An 18,431-nucleotide genomic window follows, 5' to 3' on the forward strand; every position below is an offset into this window, starting at 1 on the left:
TGCCTTGCTGAATTCATTTATTAGTTCTAATAGTTTTTATGTGGAAACTTTAGAGTTCTCTATATAGAATATCATGTCATCTGCAAATAGTGATAGTTTTACCTTTTCCCTTCCAATTTGGATGCCTTTTATTTCTTTTTCTTGTAGCTAGGACTTACAATATTATGTTAAACAGAAGCAGGAAGGGTGGACATCCCTGTCTAGTTCCTGAATTTATTGGGAAAGCCTTCAGTTTTTCACTGTTGCGTATTATGTTGGCTGTGGATTTGACATGGTCGGCTTTTATCATGTTGAGTTATGTCCCCTCTGTACCCACTTTGGTGAGAATTTTTATCATGAATCGTTGTTGAATTTTGTCAGATGCTTTTTCTGCATTTATTGAGATGATCATGTGATTTTTATCTATTCTTTTGTTAATGTGGTGTATCACATTGATTGATTTACATATTTTGAACCATCCTTGCAACCCTGGAGTGAATCCAACTTGAGCATGGTATCCTTAGTATGTATTGTTGGATTCAGTTTGCTAATACTTTGTTGAGGATTTTTGCATCTGTATTCATCAAAGATTTGGGGTTGTAAGTGTCTTTGTCTGGTTTTGGTATCAGGGTAATGGTGGTTTCATAGTATGAATTTCGGAGTGTTCCCTCCTCTTCATTTTTTTGGAATAGTTTGAGAAGGATAGATTTAAGTTTTTGTTTTTGTCTTTTTGTATGTTTGGTAGAATTCCCTAGTGAAGCTCTCTGGTAGTGGACTTTTGTTTGCAGGGAGTTTTTTAAATTATAGGTTGTATTTCACTTCTAGTGAATGGTCTGTTCAAATTGTTTCTTCTTGACTCAGTTTTGGCAGGCTGTATGTTTCTAGAAACTTGTTCACTTGTTCTAGGTTGTCCAATTTGTTGGCATATAACTGTTTGTATTCTTTCATGATTTTTTGTTTTTCTGTGGTTTCAGTTGTTTCTCCTCTTTTATTTCTTATTTTGTTTATTTGGGTCCTCTCTCTCTTCTTGTTGGTGAGCCTCGCTAGAGGTTTATCAATTTGGTTTATCTTAAAAACAAAAACAGCTCTTGGTTTTATTGATCTTTTCTATTGCTTTTTTGATGTCTTTTATTTCCTCTCTGATCTTTATTATTTCTTCCTTCTGCTGACTTTGGGTTTTGTTTGTCCTTCTTTTTCTCATTCTTTTAGGTGGTAGGTTATCTTGTTTGAGATTTTTCTTGTTTTTGTGGAAGGCCTGTATTGCTATGTGCTTCCCTCTTAGAACTGCTTTTGCTGCATCCCATAGATTTTGTAAGATTGTGTTTCTATTTTCATTTGTCTCAAGATATTTCTGATCTCCTCTTTGATTTCATCATCAACCCATTTGCTTTTTAGTAACATGTTGTTTAGTCTCCATGTGTTTGTTCTTTTCCTGTTTTCCTTTCTGTGGTTGATTTCTAGTTTCTTACCGTTGTGGTGAGAAAAGATGCTTGAAAATATTTCTGTCCTCTTAAACTTGTTGAGGCTTGTTTTGTGACCAAGTATGTGTCTATCCGTGAGAATGTTCCTTGCTGGCTTGAAAAGAATGTATATTTGGTGTTTTTCTTATTTAGTGTCCTGTAGATATCTATTAAGTACAGTTGGTCCATTGTGTCATTTAGGACCTCTCTTGCCATACTGATTTTCTGTCTGGATGATCTGTTCATTGATGTCGGTGGGATGTTATAGTCCTCTATTGTTATTGTATTCCTGTGAATTTCTCCTTTTACGTCTGTTAATATTTGTTTTATATATTTAGGTGCTCCTGTATTGGAAACGTATATGTTAACAAGTGTAATACGCTGTTGTACTGATGCCTTTATTGTTATGTAATATCCTTCTTTGTCTTTCTTTATGGTCTTTGTTTTGAAGTCTGCTTTGTCTTTTGTTAAGTATTGCTGTGCCCGCTTGCTTGTTGTTTCCATTTGCATGAAATATTTTTCATACTTCGCTTTCAGTCTGTGCGCGTCTTTCGCCATGAAGCGAGTTGCTCGTGGCAGCATCTTGTAGGTTCTGCGTGAAATTCACTGCTTAGCTGCTGCACCTTGTTGAGGTGCCACGTGTGGCATGCGCTGACACTGTCTTCCCAGCATGCCCCGTCGCCCCTGTGTGTGCACTGACGGGAGTCTTCACAGTCCCGCCTGGATCACATCCCAGGCACCCCGTCTGCCTCTGCGCAGCTAGACCCAGTCTCTGCACTGATCTCACGCCAGGCCGTGGTGTGGAGTGAGCGGGGCCAGGGCATTCGCCCCTGTGAATTGGGAAGTGCGGGGAGGCGGCCACCACCAGGGCAGGTCTCTCTGTCCTGGTTGTTAGCAAGCCAGCCCGCATGCTCCTCTTGAGTAGAGTCTAGGCTTCTCCAGCCCTTCTGTCTGTCTCAGTGGGCTTCCCAGCAGGAAGGGGACTCCCCAGGGCAAGCGGACACCTTCTCTTCCTGACAGATCCCTCCCAGGAGTGCCGGTCCCAACCTGGTACCTTTCTTTTTTGCATCCTACCCGATTACATGGAGATCTTTCTTGCAGCTTTGGTTATGGGAGATCTTCTGTGAGTTTCCAGTTAGTTTTCTGTGGGAGTTATTGCTCGTGTAGATGTGTTTTTGGTGTGTTTGTGGGGGGAGGTGAGCTCCACGTCCTCATACTCTGCTGTCTTGATCCCCCTCTATTGGGAGGGCTTGATTTTTGACTCAGTCTCTCGTTATAGGTCTCTTCAGAGTCTCTGTTTTCTCTTGAGTTAGTTTTGGTAATTTGTATGTTTCTAGGATTCGGCCTTTTCACTTGGCTCACCTTGTATTTAGTGTAGGGATCATACAGTTTTGTAACTTAAATTTTTTCTTCAGTGACGTACTTGTGAAAGGTGGTGACCACGCGTCTTTGCGAGGCACAAGATCGCTTCCAGAGCGCTGTCGTGTACCTGACCTTATTCAGTCTTCCCTGTGGTCTTGTGAGGAGGACGAGGTGGGGATGTTCCGGATGGAGGTTCTAGGTTTAAACCATCATTCAGCCGCCTGCTGGTGCTCAGTTTCCCTGGCTTTTACACCCGTGCCCCTGCACCACCCACACACTGAGAAAGAGAGGAGCCAACCAACACTCGTATGGTGTGCACTGTGCCAGTTAAGAGCGTGTTGTCAGCCACACTGGAGGGGTGAGTTCTGTTTTCCACGTTTTCCCACTGATGCCCTTTTCCTGTCCCAGGATGCAGTCCAGGCATTAGTGATCTTGTCACCCCAGCGCCCCATCCCCTCCAGGCCGTGACAGTGTCCCAGTCCTCCTGGACACTCCTGAGGAGTGCTTTTTAGGAATTTTGTAGAGTTCCTCAATTTGGGTTTCTTTGATGTTTTCTCATCCGCCGTTTTTAACTCCAGAAGAAACAAGGCAAAAGTAGTTATTTTTTTCAATATAACTGGCTTTTCACAGAAAACCTGCCTTCCTGTTTCTGACTTTTGCTCTTGCTTTCTGAGGAGGGAAGATGACTAGTGATTCATGAGGACGCCAGGACCCTGAGGTCTGTGTGGGAAGATCTTGCTCACGTGCTGTCCCACTGTTGTTGTTTTGGAGGTTAATTCCCATGAGGAGGCTCCCATCCTTCCAAGTTCACAGAATTTTTAGAGCTGCAGCCTCTGGTTGAAATATTCGCTCTGGGGAGGTTGAGTGCACGGGAGGGGTTCTCGGACCTGATGACGATGATGCCTTTTCTCTCGAAGTGGTGTTTTGCTTTATTGTTTTATCACAAACACAACACATGTTGAAAACAGAACAATCAGAAGATAGGTGAGCCGGAAAAAAAACAAACACCTATAAACACCCATAACCCAATATGGATGCTTTTCCAAATACACATACATGTTTATGTCTGGACACGATTTTTTCTTACAAAAATTAACATAACTCATTAAAAAGCAAACATTTATTTTCCTTTAATATACGGTTACCTTTCCCCATTTTTCTACAAAGATAAATCTCTACAGCATCATTTTAATAGTGTTGAGGGTTCCGGGCTTCTACTGTTAGACAATTTGGTTGTTTCCCTTTTATAAATCGGCACCACAACAAACAGCATGGAATTATGCAAATGCTTAATTCTTTCCTGAGGATAAGCACGTTGTTCTTTTTCATCATAGATATTTTTACTGATTCTCCGGGCCCTACATCTCCCTACCCGACTCGTATTGTCTCTACAGCCAATTCCTCTGAAGTTATCAGCAGCGAAGGTGAGGTTCCCGGGGCTTCCAGAGAAAAGAGTAGTTGGTCAGGGAGGAGTGAGAAATTATGAGACTTAGAGCAAACAGATCTGCTCATTAGACGATTTTTAAAAATCAGTCTTCGTGGAGCAGGGTTCCTCTGAGCCTGCCTGGCACAGGCCCTGTGCTGGGAAGACTGGGCGCCTGGGTGGGTGTCTAGCAGCCGGGCTTTGCGTGCGTAGAGGGGCCTGCGAGAGCCTGGGCTCCTTCGTGCTCTGGTTTCTGTTCTGTAAATGGTGGAATAAAAAGGTATTGGTCATCCTCAGCAGTGTGGAGAGAGGACGGTGAGGACTCAGAGCTCTGCCATCATCCAAGGAGGCTGAACACTGTGCTCCTTGGGGTGCTGGCATTGTCCGAAATTCGGTCCAGGCGTCAAGTTTAATAATTTCTGAATTCTTAATGCTGTGACTTTGTTTGCAAAATGCCTTATGTGCAAGGTGAGTACTATTGCTGAGGAAACTGAGACTCAGAGGTTACATAATTTATCTGAATCACGTAAAAAATGAGAAAGCAGAAGTGGAGTTTGAACCCGGGTTTGTTTCCACATCCTGTGCTCTTTTCCCTGTGCTACACTTTGTATTGAAAAGAATTAGAGTGTGGCCTTATTTAAGGTGCTGCAGAATTTAGTGACTGCTTCCTTACAATCCTGGAGGGTAGCCAGCCTGTCACTGTCTGAGCTGGGAATGTCTTGTGTACGCTGGTGTTCCATTGTGACTTAGCCCCATTAGATGCCAGAGTCTTTATTGCATCACTAGCAAAAAAAGAAAACGCAAAAATTTCCTATTCTGTTTAAGGGAAAGAAACCTTCCAAGGAGAGATCCACAGAGGGTCCTGGAGGCTCCTCAGAAACTTCCAGCCAAGTTCCTGGAAAGCCAAGCAAACCAGAGACCAGCAGAGGAAGCAGACAAGAGGACATGTCTTCTGAGGGCACTGGCAGTGCACCTGACAAAGCGAAGGGGAGCAAGGCGGCTGCCACCAGGAAGAAGCGGAGAGAGCCCTCCTCCAGCAGGAAAGAAGAGGGCAAGGCCGGGGGGCAGACGGAGGGGACTCAGAGGCGTTTGCGGGGCCGGGAGCGGCAGGCGGCCGCCAGGGTGTCTTACAAAGAGGAGAGCGGGAGTGACAAGGCCAGCAGCAGCTCTGACTTTGAGCTCTCCAGCTCGGACAGCCATCGCCCATCCGACGAGGATTCTGAGCCAGGCCTTCCAAGGCAGAGGAGGGCCGCTGCCCCTCAGAGGATGAAGGTGGGGTCCAAGAGGGAGTCCAGGTCCCAGCGTGGAAGCGACCGTCAGCCCCCTGGCTTTCCAGAAGCATCTGTAAGCGCTTCCGGCAGTAAGCGTAAGAGAGGCAAGCGTAAGATGCCCGTGGATGGTGAGGAGGCAGACGGCCGGAGAGCAGCTGGTGTGGACCAGTGGCTGGAGGTATTCTCTGAGCAGGAGGAGAAATGGGTGTGCGTGGACTGTGTGCACGGTGTAGTGGGCCAGCCCCTGACCTGCTACCAGTACGCCACCAAGCCTGTGACCTACATCGTGGGCATCGACAGCGACGGCTGGTTGCGCGATGTCACACAGAGGTACGACCCTGCCTGGATGACGGTGACCCGAAAGTGCCGGGTTGATGCCGCGTGGTGGGCCGAGACCCTGCGACCCTACCGGAGCCCGCTGGTGGAGAGGGAGCAGAAGGAGGACCAGGAGGTGAGGCCTTGCGCACGCGCACCTGCTGGATGCCCAGCCCCGTGTTGTGTTTTTACCTCAATTAATTGTCACAGCAACAGTACAAAGCTGGGGTTATCGTAGCCTTAATTTTACCAGCTAAACGTTTAGAATCTGAGAGATGAGCCAACCTGGTATTTGAACCCAGGTTGCTCTGGCTTCAAAGCCTGTGTACTTTCAGTTATTGCCCAGTTATAAATTTGGAGCTTTACGTCAGGTAAGTAGTCCTGAGTGAAAGAGGAAAACACGCAGTAATATAATTGGTCCCCTTCTCAGCGTGCACACGCGCAGAGGTGTGCACGCCAGCACCCCTGCCCCGACCCGGAACACTCAGCTCCCAGGAGGAGGGCTGAGGAGATGGCTTGTCTGTTGAGGGGCACCCTGGGGGGTGGCTTCTGGAGCAGCAGCGCGTCCCTGAGTCGTGGGACAGCCGTGGGCCCGGAAGAGGGCCCGGGGCTTGTGCAGGGCTGCCCACAGCGCAGGGTGGGCAGACTTGCTAGAGAGTTATTCCCAGTTCCCCGGGGCAGGGAGTCGTCCCTCTGCACTGCATCGCTCAGGGTGTGGCTCAGAGGTGACAGGGCCGTGGGAGTCGTGCAGAGCGTGTTGTGACTGACCTGGTTCAAGGGCTTGTCATGCAAGCTGGCCAAGCGGGGTCCCTCCTGCTCCCCACTTGCCGCTCCTCCCTTGTCTGTCGGGGTTTGAAGAGATGCTGCGGGGAAATGCAGGAGACCTGGTGAGTGGGATGCAGGTGAGAGCAGTGGGGTTGCCTGCGAAGAGCCAGGCTCCTTGAGGCAGCGGGGAGAACAGGTGTTGATCGTAGTGGACGGAGAAGGTGTGAGTGCTCATTCTGGTTTCCGGGGGAGCCAAGCCGCTGAACCCATGTCACAGAATTGTGGTGTCACTTGAGGTGAGGCCTCCTCCCGAGGAAGGCTCTGCTCGGGCCGGCCGAGGTGTCAGAGGGTAGGGCTGACTTTTCTGTTGCTGCGAGCTGCAGGATTACCGGCCCCTGCGGAGCTTCCGAGGCACCTAAACCCGTGGGACAGAATGCCAGGTCACAGCGTGGTGCGGCGGCCCTGGGGCCCCGAAAGCCCCACGGCACCGTCAGTTACCTGGGCAAGTTCGGGGGTCGCCGCCAATCTCCCTCCCTCTCCGAGCACCATGCCCAACGTCGTCTCTCGGCCTCTGCAGTTTCAGGCGAGGCACCTGGACCAGCCTCTGCCCACCGTCATAGGCATGTACAAGAACCACCCTCTGTACGCCCTCAAGAGGCACCTCCTCAAGTACGAGGCCATCTACCCCGAGACGGCCGCCATCCTCGGGTACTGCCGTGGAGAGGCTGTCTACTCCAGGTGAGGAGACGCCCGGCGGCCTGGGATTAGCAGCCTTCGCCGGGCTGGGGTTCGAGCTTCACGGTGTGCGCATGCCGTTTGTGGGCGGGGGGCATGGCAGAGAGGTTGCGGCCTGGAAATGAAAACCACGGGGATTACAAGATCAGCAGGGGGCTTCCCTGGTGGCACAGAGGTTGAGAGTCCGCCTGCCGATGCAGGGGACACGGGTTCGTGCCCCGGTCCGGGAGGATCCCACGTGCCGCGGAGCGGCTGGGCCCGTGAGCCATGGCCGCTGAGCCTGCGCGTCCGGAGCCTGTGCTCCACAACGGGAGAGGCCACAACACTGAGAGGCCCGCGTGCCGCAAAAAATAAATAAATAAAATTTTAAAAAAAAGATCAGCAGGGGGAGAAAAGCTATGGGGGGAAAGATACGTAGGACAGATAAGGATTATATGGGGTAATAAGAAAACACCCCCCAAAACAGAAGTCAAAAAACATGCAAAAGGAAGGAATAAAGGATTTGATAATGAACCTTAAAATGAGCAGGTATTTTAATGGGGACAGAGTTTCAGTTTGGGAAGAGGAGGAAGTTCTGGAGATGATGGTGGTGACGGTTACATAACAGTATGAATGTACTTGATGCCACTGAGCTGTAGACTCGGAAAATGGTTCAGAGGGTAAATTTTATCTTATGTGTGTTTTTTCCCACAGTAAAAAGAAATTGCCAAAGAAGGGGGGGAAGGGAACAGCATAGAAAACAAAATATATACAAAGTTAAAACTGAGAAAAAATGTAATAAACTTAAGGTGAGTCAGAATTAATAATGGCAGAAATTTAAGAAATGTTAATAGAAAGAAAATAAGTGATTTTTAGAAACTCTAAAAGACCAAGACCAAGATGCAAGACCACAAAATAGAGGATGTTCTTAATAAACGGGAAAAGAAAGACAGAAAAGGAAACTTAGGGAAACTCACAGGAGTAGGTGGCTCAAGTCCTCTGCCTGAGAGCTACTTCCTGCAGCACAGCCCCGAGGGGAGTCATCCCTGACCCTCCGGTTAGGGTCACTGTGGGAGCTTTCTGTCCCCTGGCTGGTCAGGGGCCCAGCTGCCGACAGTCAGCGTCCAGGGCCTGGCGACCTCAATGGAGGATACAGCACAGGTGTCCTCACGTGCAGGGGACATCTGGTGGGAAGGGGGTGCCTGCCTGGAGAAAGCTTTCGGGGCAGACTTTTTCTGTTTTTAATGTAATAAAATATACAGAACGAAATTTACCACGTAACCGCTTTAAGAGTCCAGTAGCACTAAGTACATTCACATTGTTGTGAATCACCGCCATTCCAGAACTTTTCTGTCTTCCCAAACTGTCCCCATCAACACTAAGCCCCCTCCCGCCTCCCAGGCCCTGGTAACCACCCTCTACTTTGTCTCCATGAATCTGACTCCTCCAGGCACCTCATAGAAGTGGCTCCTACAGCATTTGTCCTTTTGTGACTGGCATCCGTTGATGGACACTTGTGTTGCTTCCCCTTTTGGCTGTTGCGTTTAGTGCTGCTATGAACATGGGTGCACAGACATCTCTTGAGACCCTGCTCTCAGTCCTTTGGGATGTATATGCCCAGAAGTAGGATTTCTGCATCACGTGATGGTTGTTTAACTTTGTAAAGAACCTCCACACTGTTTTCTGCAGTGGCTGCATCATTTTACATCCCCCAGCAGAGCATGAAGGTCGCACTGTCTCTGCATTCTCGCCAGTTCTTGTTTTCTGTTTCTTGAGTAGTGTCCCAATAGATGTAAAGTGGTTAGACGCTGAGATTTATTCTGAACGGGCTGTCTGTACCCACTTCCCTCTGCTATCCTTGTGAATGTCCAGACGATGCCCACCTGCTTGCCCCTTCTCCGCTCGTCCCGGAAGACCACGACCGTGACAGTCACTCTTTCAGGCAGAGATGTGCCCCTGCGGTGGGCACGCGTGTGGAGCCCTTGGCTCTGGTCCCGCCAGCAGCTTGTGAGGCAGGGAGGCAGCACTCACTGTTCCTGATGGATCGGGGGTCACCCCGCTAGGAAGGGGCACAGAGGAGGTGTGACCCTGTCCGGTGCATTGTGCTGGACGTCAGCCTCAGCCCGGGGGCAGGCGAAGGGCCGGATGTCTGCACCAGAGGGAGCTTAGTGCCCCTGCTCCTTGGAGCCCTACTGAAGGGCGGGCCTTGCTGAAGGCTCAGCAGGAAGCAGCTGGAATGTGAGGCAGGGTGTGGCTCTAAGCTCTGGAAGGAGAGCCAAGCCAGAGCCAGGTGGAACCGATTGTTCTGGGTGCATTCATCCTAACCTGTGTCCTTTGTCAGTTTACGGTAGTCTCCGTGTTGTCGTCTTCTGGCTTCCCCACCCCTTCTCTGGACACTCGTCCCTCCCTCCCCGTCTCTGGTATTCAGGAGCAGACCAGACCCTGGGTGAGGGCTTGCACCTGTGCTGCTGGGCTTTTCCCCGCCCCCGGCTGCTGGGCCCTTCCGGCAGGAGGAGGGGGAAGGCACCACGGGAAGCCATTTAGTTTGGGATTTGTGAGTGGATGCATCCCCCCGCGAGACAGCAGGTGCCTGTTAACCGTGGGCCTGACGCAGGCCCCTGGTGCCCCGGGAGACGCTCCAGGGCCGAGCTCCCCCTTCTCCTGGGGGGCCAGAGGAGGCAGCCGGGCCCTGCGGGCTACTGGGCACGGGGTGCTTCAGTGGGCGTGAACCCTGTCTTGTCTCCCGTTGGCTCCTTAGGGACTGCGTGCACACCCTGCACTCCAGGGACACGTGGCTGAAACAGGCCCGAGTGGTGAGGCTTGGAGAAGTGCCCTACAAGGTAACAGCCCCAGGACTGTGGGCTGCCGCGCACGCGTGGGGACAGACTGTTCTGGCTTGAGAGGATCAGAGGAGAAGAGCATCTTTACTGAGGACCTTGTAAGAGATGGGCCTTCCCGAGCACACAGGAAATCTAGGCCAGCAAGCAGCCCTCCAAGCCCCGGTGTTGTGGGTCAGAACCTTAGCCTTGTGGGTCAGAACCATGTCACCCATTTGTTCTGAGAGGCCAGAGCCCTGCCTGGCGTGGACAGGCCCACCCGCCCTCACTGTCCCTTCATTTTGCATGTATGTGATCTTTGCTGAGTCTCACAGGAGTTAGCATCAGGATGCCCGTTGTACAGATGAAAAAACAGGAGCTCAGAAAGGGAAACCTGTCCAAGGCCTGAGCTAGTGAGATGGCAGCGTGCAGCCCCAATGCCTCATTCCCTCTCTGGCCGGTCAGCTGCCCACAGACGCATGAATTCAGCGCAGACCGCACAGGCTGTCACGGGACATAGGGCCCGCTTCAGCCGGCAGAGGACGGTGGCCAGTCATGAGACACAGTCGCTTTTCTTTGTCAGATCCCTGGGAGGAGCCCTTCGCATTGTGAGACCCAGGGAGCTGGGCCGGGGTGCAGGGGCCTCTGGTTGGTGGGAAGGGGCTGAGGCACGGGGAGCCGGTCACTGCCAAAAGCAGGCCCCGTCACTCACCGGCCACAGGAACATCTCTGAGTCCCAATCTCCCCTTCAGTGATGGACACCAAACACAGCATAGCTGTTCAAGACACACGCTCTACAAGCTGTGTGACTGTAGGTGAATTGTTTACACCTCCTAGGCTGCTATAAGATGGAGGTGATAATAGATTCTACTTCCTGGGTTTGTTGAAAAGATTAATCAATACACAGAAGCACTGAGAACAGTGCCCGGTGTACAGTGAATGCTCAGGAAGTGGTTGCCTTTGTTATAAACTGTGGCTGTCCCCTCGGATGTAGGTTGTAAAAGGCTATTCCAACCGGGCCCGGAGAGCCCGCCTGGCTGAGCCGCAACTGCAGGACTACAATGACCTGGGCCTGTTTGGCAAGTGGCAGACCGAGGAGTACCAGCCGCCGGTGGCTGTGGACGGGAAGGTAAGGGCCGCGCTCAGTGGTACCAGGCCACCTGGTAGGTAAGGGCCACGCTCAGTTGGTACCAGGCCACCTCCCTCTGGGGCCGCCGGACCCAGTGTGCCACCCTCCGCAGGTCCCCCGGAACGAATTTGGCAACGTGTACCTCTTCCTGCCCGGCATGATGCCTGTCGGCTGCGTCCAGCTGAACCTGCCCAACTTGCACCGCGTGGCCCGAAAGCTGAACATTGACTGTGCCCAGGCTGTTACGGGCTTCGATTTCCACAAAGGCTACTCCCATCCCATGTGCGTGAGGGGCCTCCCGTGGAGGCCAGAAGGGGTGGGGGGAAGTTATGGAGAAGGGGCCGGAGGTTGGTGTGGGGCTGGCAGGGGTTGAGGCCCAGTGGCTCTTACTTTAAGTTTTTTTTTGTTTTTTTTTTTTTTGCGGTACGCGGGCCTCTCACTGTTGTGGTCTCTCCCGTTGCGGAGCACAGGCTCCGGACGCGCAGGCTCAGCGGCCATGGCTCACGGGCCCAGCCGCTCCGCGGCATGTGGGATCTTCCCAGACCGGGGCACGAACCCGTGTCCCCTGCATCGGCAGGCGGACTCTCAACCACTGCGCCACCAGGGAAGCCCTAAGGTTTTACTCTGGATTTGCAAAATCAGCCTTAACCCTCGATGTTTTATACTTTTACTCTGGCTTCCAACCAGAGGCTGCAAAACCAGTGAAAGCTGCGAAACCAGCATCCTAACGATGTGGATCAACACACTGTTCTGGGGGTGGTCAGGGTGACTGAATAGGGTCAGCATCCTTCCTGGTTGGTGACCTCTGTCCTGCCCTGCAGTGGGGGTGGGGAGGGGCTGGGGAAGAGGAGACAGCCTGGGGTCCACGGGCCTGCCTTCTGCGTGGGTGGTGTCAGCCAGCAGCTGTGGCCGGGACTGTGGACTCCTGTCCCTGGAAGTACTTCAGGGCCCCAAGTGCTTAGGAGCAGCCGACTGTCCCCCACGGAGGGGAGTGGAGAGGCCAGAGCAGGCCCAGACTCGAGAGAGACCATCTGTGTTGATCCCCACAGAACCGATGGCTACATAGTCTGTGAGGAATATAAAGATGTGCTCCTGGCCGCCTGGGAGAACGAGCAGGCGCTCATTGAGAAGAAGGAGAAGGAGGTGAGCAGGCAGGGCCTGGGAGGGGCCGAGACGGGGAAGCAGAAAGGTGGGGAAGCACACACAGCGGAGCGGGTGTTCCCTCCAGCCTCCCTCACTCCACGTGTAAGAGAAGGGGAGAGCCCGGGTTCAGCCCTCTTTCTGGCTCTTTCTTCCTGGAAGGCAGCACTGAGCAATGACCTGCCTGCCCCTCAGAACCCTGTCTGTGTCCACTGTCTGCCTGGATCCGGGCTCCGGGGCCCGCTACCCCTGCTGCCGACACCCACCTCTGTTAAAGGGAGCTGCCCGTGGTCCAGGTCCCGGACCCCCTCCTCCACTAAACACTTTAGAGTTGGTAACAATAAAGAGGTGTTTGGTTTTGGTGCCTTTCACGTGTGGCACTTTATGAATCACACCTGGTACGGTTGAGAAACTATTTTAACCTGAAGCGTTACCTGTATCTTTATGTTCCTGAAACGGCAGTGCACAGTGTTTTCCATTCTGTTTGCTTTTGCAGAAAAGGGAGAAGCGGGCTCTGGGGAACTGGAAGCTGCTGGTCAAAGGGCTGCTCATCCGGGAGCGGCTGAGGCTTCGCTACGGGGCTCAGGTCAGGGTGGTCCTTGGAGGACACGCCAGGTTTGGAGGGGGGGGAGTTAGGGAACCAGGGGCCGATTCTGCTCAAAGATCAAGTCAGTTCTGTTCCGGTGCCACAGACCTGTGTCTCCCAGGCCCTGCGTCCTGTCCACGTTGAGAAAGGTGTCCAAGGTGTCCTGGAGTCAGGCTTCGGCTGCTCTGCCAGCCCCGCCCTGTCTGCACGAGAGGGTGCCTGCTATGGGTTGGATCTGGTGCTGAGCCCACTCGGGGCGGGGGGACAGGTGTCTGCATCTCCTGGCCTTGTGCTGCCCCTGGGGCTGTGACCACCCCTCAGGCCCACAGGTGCTCATTCAGGCCCCTCTCACAGCCCCTGCGGGCTCCCATGGGGGCACAGAGGCCCCCCGGACACAGTCACGTGGAGTGGTCAGAGACGCACAGACACGCTCTGGGGGCAGCTGCGACCCCACGCACGGCTCCCCCTGCCCTCCCCAGCCCGTCCTCGCAGCAGTGGGCACTGAGCGCTGATGCTGTGCATTCGTGCACTTGTTCTGTTTAGAAGCGAGGAAGAAAACGGAGTTACCTCCTCCTGGATTGCTTGTAGCTCCCCAAGGGCAGTTTTGTGGCCCTAGCCCTGTGTGCACAGCAAGCGCTCTAGGACCTGCCGGGCTGAGCCCTGTCCTCTGGGTCACGGCTCAGCGCTGCTGGGGCGTCACTGCCTCTTGACGGGGCTTCCTCCACTGTCCCCCCCAGAGTGAGGAAGCCGCTCCCCACGCAGACGCAGGAGGAGGACTCTCTTCAGACGAGGAGGAGGGGACCAGCTCTCCAGCGGAAGTGGCCAGGATCCTGGCAGCCTCCTGGCCCCAAAACCGAGAGGTAGAGGAGAAGCGGAAGTGCCCCCGGAAGAGCAGGAGGGAGGAGAAGGAGGCAGCTTCCCACCTGTTCCCGTTTGAGAAGCTGTGATGTGAGTGGTCACCTCCTCGGTGGCTCAGCCGTGCCCCAGACCTTGCTCCCGGATAGATCCCTCCTGCGTCTGACACGTGTGCTGTTGCAGACTCGGGCCCCTTCTCTGCAGGCCCCTCGTTGCCCTCAGTCAGGTCCCTGAAGCCGCCTGACGCCGTGGGGGGAGAGCAGGTCAGTGCAGGCCGTCTCAGGGTGACATGGCTGGACCTACATTCCCAGGTAACACTTCGCGGTGGCAGAAGACTAGAACAAAGAGCGAAAGTCAGGCAAGGAAAGGACAAACGATGAGAATTAGAGAAATGTCAGGAAGGGTGGATCACTGTTAAAGGAGATTTTATTCATTACTGGATACATTTATAAAGCCTTATGCGCTGTAGATATTTAGGAGAAATCACTTTTATAACATTTTGAGGAAAAAAATAAAGCATTTCTCTAGAAAGACGTGACTCCACGTTTTCTTTCAGATTTTACATCAGATAAGAACACTTGGATGACAGTGACTGTATACAGGTCGTGACTACATTAAAGATCAGATCTTGTTTTCCCACAGGCTGGGAACTTACCATTACACACATGGAATTTTTTTATTTCTATGTTTAATCCAGGATATATGATTTAATCTTTGACAGGAGCCATTAAAAATTTGAGTCAGTTTTATCCAAGGGAAACAAGCAAAACACTTGGGGTGTGACTCATGCAGCAAGAACTGGCAGGCAGGCTCCTGTTGTGAAACACATGGGGGTTGCCATGGAAACCGCCTGGTCTGGCACTGTGTGCACCAGAGCTGGCTCTCACCCTCCTGGAAGTGAGCACCGTGTTTTCTGGGAGTTGAGTCAAGAGCACTGCCCCGTCTCTGCAGGAATAACTAGTTCTTCAGGCAGATGGCAGCTCCTAGGATGCATCTTGGAAATGGAGTGAAACCTCAGGTTTTGAAAAGTTACCACTCACCTGCTTCAAATCCTGTAACAAGGGGAAAGAAGTTCAAATTGCAGGGTGGACACTTCGCGGCCGCCCACTTCTTCAGGCGCTCGTGGGCTTTATCTCACTCCATAGAGAGGCACTGTCCCCGTGTCACAAACGAGGAAGCTGAGGCTCAGGTCACTGCCATGCCTAGCGTCACACAGCTCGTCAGCGGCACATGCGGGATGCCTTTCGTGCCGGGTCCCGCCGGCTCCCTCCCACCTCTGAGAGCGATCTGAAGACCGGCAAAGGTGGGAGCCGCGTAAGTCCACACAAACCAGAGCAGGTTTCTAAGTGCTAGAGATACTGAGGTGCCTTCTCAAAAACTGAAACCAATTTTAACCACTGAAAGCAATTTAGAACCTAAGTTCCAAAAATTCATAGGGTTCTTAATAAATTCTATTGCTGAATTCTTTCAGACAGAAATTTCAGACAATGCAAAAAAAAAAGGGATAATGGCAAGTTCCTGTATCAAAAGATATTTCGAAATTTATTTTGAATTTTTATCAAAAATACAAAGATAATACAAGTTTCGTCATGATTTCCCGAAGGCCTGAAATATTTCTTAACATGATTTTGGTCTTTAAGAACACTTGAAATTGGCAGTAATTTAAAATCTGTGCCAGAAAAATATTACACAAACCAAATATCAAGGATTTTGTATTTAGCCATCATCTCGTCACTGTGCCTTCCAAAAGCATCTTTAAGAGTTGAGAGATCGAAGAAACTGTTCATTTAACAAGCAACAGTGAACAACACTATTTCAGTCCTTAAACCCAGATAACTCATCGCTGGGGCTGGCTGTTTTGAACATGAAAAATCTCAGTTTATACCGCAAATGCCCCAGGACAACGAGAGAGATTATTAGCTCTTGTGTTTCAGAAGTTCTAAGCCCTATTCAGCTGCCAAATACTTACTCCATTAAAGCAGCCACTCCCAGCAAAACACAACAATTTCCAAATAGTTAAAAGATAAAGGACACACAAGTCTTTTAAGACATCAGTGTTACAACACACTTGATCTTTCAAAGGGTGTTGAGAGGAGTTGGGAAACTTAAACTGTGAATTAAATAAGCATGGGGAGATTTGATTTAGGAATAAAGCTGTGGACACTGGACACATAAATCACCCAGAAGCAGCCACTTGAGACCCAGATGCTAATGTCAAAAGCACACCTGTGATGAACAGAGCCAGGCCAGAGAGCTTTCAGATCTGCAGCCTCTGACGCCTGATTTTGGTTGGTGGGTGGGGTGTCACCACGAAGGAGCCCACTTAGGATAACTGACTAAAAACTCAAAATCATCTTCAAGAAAATCTGGGTTTTGATGCCGGAGGATGGAAGGAAATGCCTTTCTCTCCCGGATAGAGACGCCCATCTCCTCCCAGAGGGAAAACGAGCCTTTTGCTAACACGTTTCAAAGCACCTGAAGCTTTGAAAAGCTTCTCAGGGACCCAGAACACCGACAGGTTAACTTTCTCAACCAGGTAAGTAACAGCCCCACTGAACTTTCTGTGCTCTGAACTACCTTCAACTGACTGACAGATGAAAGGGTTTTTTTCTGTAACAGTCTGACATGTACATCATTCCAGAGGTGTTTGTTTTCTAGATCTGACTTGAAACTGCCCCCTCTTAGGGCAGGTCGGGGAGCTGTGTGCAGAGAAATGAAGTAGCAAGAAACAACCAGGCCTGTGGGGGTCCTACACGCCACAAAGATTCTGCCAAATGGTAATGTGCGTGCAAAGCCCAACAAACGTCCACCTTCCTCATCACCACACCCCCCGGTTCTCTCAAGTACCGAATCAAGCTCCATGCGCAGAGTGGGTTTGCGGCGCCCCTGCTGCCCTGTCCTGGGAGGCGGGCACGGCGGTGGCTGTGGTGGAGCCTGACACCGTCCCCAGGTCTGGGTGTCACCACCGCGGCAGACATCAGCTAAGTGAAACACGCAAGTGGCCGCACGGCCCCAAGAGAAGGAAAGGAAACAAGCAGGAGGGCGTGTGTCACGCTGCCAGACAGGAGCCACCTCCTGCCACCAAAGCTGCCCGCTGGCAAGAAGGGGTGCGAAGTGCTAAGTGATGGACGCCAACCCGACACCCATGCACACTGCTAAGGCTGCCACCTGAGTGGGGCGCGTGCGGAATCCAAGGCCGACGTGGGTTTGGGGGAGGGGATGACCTGGGTCCCGAGGCACAGGCAGTGTCCGGTGGGTGCCGGAGCCCCGGCTCACTCCAGCTTTTTGGCCGGTACCCGTGTCCGCGCAACGATGATGGGCACCAGCGCCAGGCAACTGATGACAAGCGCCCACAGGGGCCGGTGGAAAAGCCAGCCAGCGGCCACGGTCAGCAAGGTCAGCGAGGTGGCCACGCATAAGGCAAAGGCCTTCAGGCCAATGTTGACCAGGTCTCGGAAGATGGGGAACCAGTCCACTGTGGGCAAGAGAGAGGTAGTGAGGCTTCCCAGGCCCCCGTGCTCTGCTGTTCTCCCCGCCCCGCCAGCCACTGTCTCTGGACCAGGTGGGGAGGAAGAGGAAGTGGGGGGGGGGCATGTGGCCTGAGGGAGCTGGGAGGTCACACGAGGAGGAGCCCTGCTCCTGACTGCAGCCCGTCCCAGCCCCAGGGAGGGCGCGTGGTCGTGCTCGGAGACCTCGTGCGCTGAAGGCAGAACGGAGACTCTCCGGGGATGGTGGCAAGCACCTGGCTGCTGCCCCTCACAAAGCAGGCTGGGCCAAACCCCCTGGGGGGCTTATTTGGGCCCCTCAGCCCTTCCTGGAGGGACCTATTCGGTCACCCAAGCCGTTACCAGTTACCTGTGCACCCAGCTCCATGGAGGGGCTGAGGGGAACTCAACAGGCCCCAGCCGCCCACCTCGAGGACCCTGCAGTCTACCGCCCAACGTGATACAGTCTCGGATCCGTCATCCCTTGTGGAATTAGCCGTCCTTGGCCTCCTGGCCTCTGCAGGCAGGCGTTCCATAGCCATCATCCACTGGGGGGATCTGCACTCAGTTCCCATGGGCCAGAGGCCTGGTGCCGCTGGGTCTGCACGGCCGGCCTGGGTGTCTGCCACGACGGCAGGGCCCCCACTCGGCCCCCACAAGCACACGTCACATTTGAGCACTGACCATGGGACCATGTGTTGCACCACACCACGCCCACCCTGTAAGGCCGGTACTGATCTTTTTTTTTACACATTTCTTTCTTTTTTTTTTTTAATTAATTAATTTTTAGCTGCGTTGGGTCTTCGTTGCTGCGCACAGGCTTTCTCTAGTTGCGGCGAGCGGGGGCTACTCTTCGTTGCAGTGCGCGGGCTTCGCGGGCTTCTCACTGTGGTGGCTGCTCTTGTTGTGGAGCACGGGCTCTAGGCACACAGGCTTCAGTAGTTGTGGCACGCGGGCTCAGCAGCTGTGGCACATGGGCTCTAGAGCGCAGGCTCAGTAGTTGTGGCGCACGGGCTTAGTTGCTCCGCAGCATAGGCCGGTACTGCTCTCGACCTCAGTTCACCCACAAGATCACTGAGGCCTGGGAGTTAAACTTACAGCTAGAAGGTGGCATAACCAGGATTTAAACTT

The 18,431-nt window shown here is 52.4% G+C and overlaps 2 protein-coding genes across 8 annotated transcripts in view; one reads left to right on the forward strand and one right to left on the reverse strand.

Moving 5' to 3' along the window:
- The window catches only part of XPC (XPC complex subunit, DNA damage recognition and repair factor), a 35,485-nt gene extending 21,139 nt beyond the window's left edge, over window positions 1-14,346 (forward strand). For 2 of the 4 annotated variants that reach the window (XR_016394771.1, XR_016394772.1), the window contains exons 8-15: window positions 4,136-4,225; window positions 5,050-5,946; window positions 7,153-7,313; window positions 10,048-10,129; window positions 11,100-11,234; window positions 11,347-11,516; window positions 12,284-12,960; window positions 13,698-13,731. Coding sequence is in view for 2 of the 4 variants with exons in the window: in XM_089919787.1 (XP_089775913.1) it covers window positions 4,136-4,225; window positions 5,050-5,946; window positions 7,153-7,313; window positions 10,048-10,129; window positions 11,100-11,234; window positions 11,347-11,516; window positions 12,284-12,782 (2,034 nt within the window). In the remaining 2 variants the exon portion in view is untranslated. Of the gene's footprint in view, window positions 1-4,135; window positions 4,226-5,049; window positions 5,947-7,152; window positions 7,314-10,047; window positions 10,130-11,099; window positions 11,235-11,346; window positions 11,517-12,283; window positions 12,986-13,697 lie in introns of those variants that run through there. The other 2 variants (XM_022562606.2, XM_089919787.1) reach the window with 2 other exon arrangements.
- The window catches only part of TMEM43 (transmembrane protein 43), a 35,383-nt gene continuing 20,858 nt past the window's right edge, over window positions 3,907-18,431 (reverse strand). Inside the window, exons 12-14 of one of the 4 annotated variants that reach the window (XM_030759426.2) lie at window positions 17,040-17,290; window positions 7,074-14,867; window positions 3,907-6,990 (exon numbers count right to left, since the gene is read on the reverse strand). In XM_030759426.2, the coding sequence (XP_030615286.1) occupies window positions 17,088-17,290 (203 nt within the window). In that variant the 3' untranslated portion in view covers window positions 3,907-6,990; window positions 7,074-14,867; window positions 17,040-17,087. Of the gene's footprint in view, window positions 14,868-17,039; window positions 17,291-18,431 lie in introns of all 4 variants that reach the window. The other 3 variants (XM_089919789.1, XM_089919790.1, XM_089919791.1) reach the window with 3 other exon arrangements.

This window comes from Delphinapterus leucas, chromosome 10, assembly GCF_059928025.1.
Source record: "Delphinapterus leucas isolate spDelLeu-1000000601 "Yukka" chromosome 10, BTC_Dleu_Yukka2, whole genome shotgun sequence".
In the NCBI taxonomy this organism is placed as follows: Eukaryota; Metazoa; Chordata; class Mammalia; order Artiodactyla; family Monodontidae; genus Delphinapterus; species Delphinapterus leucas.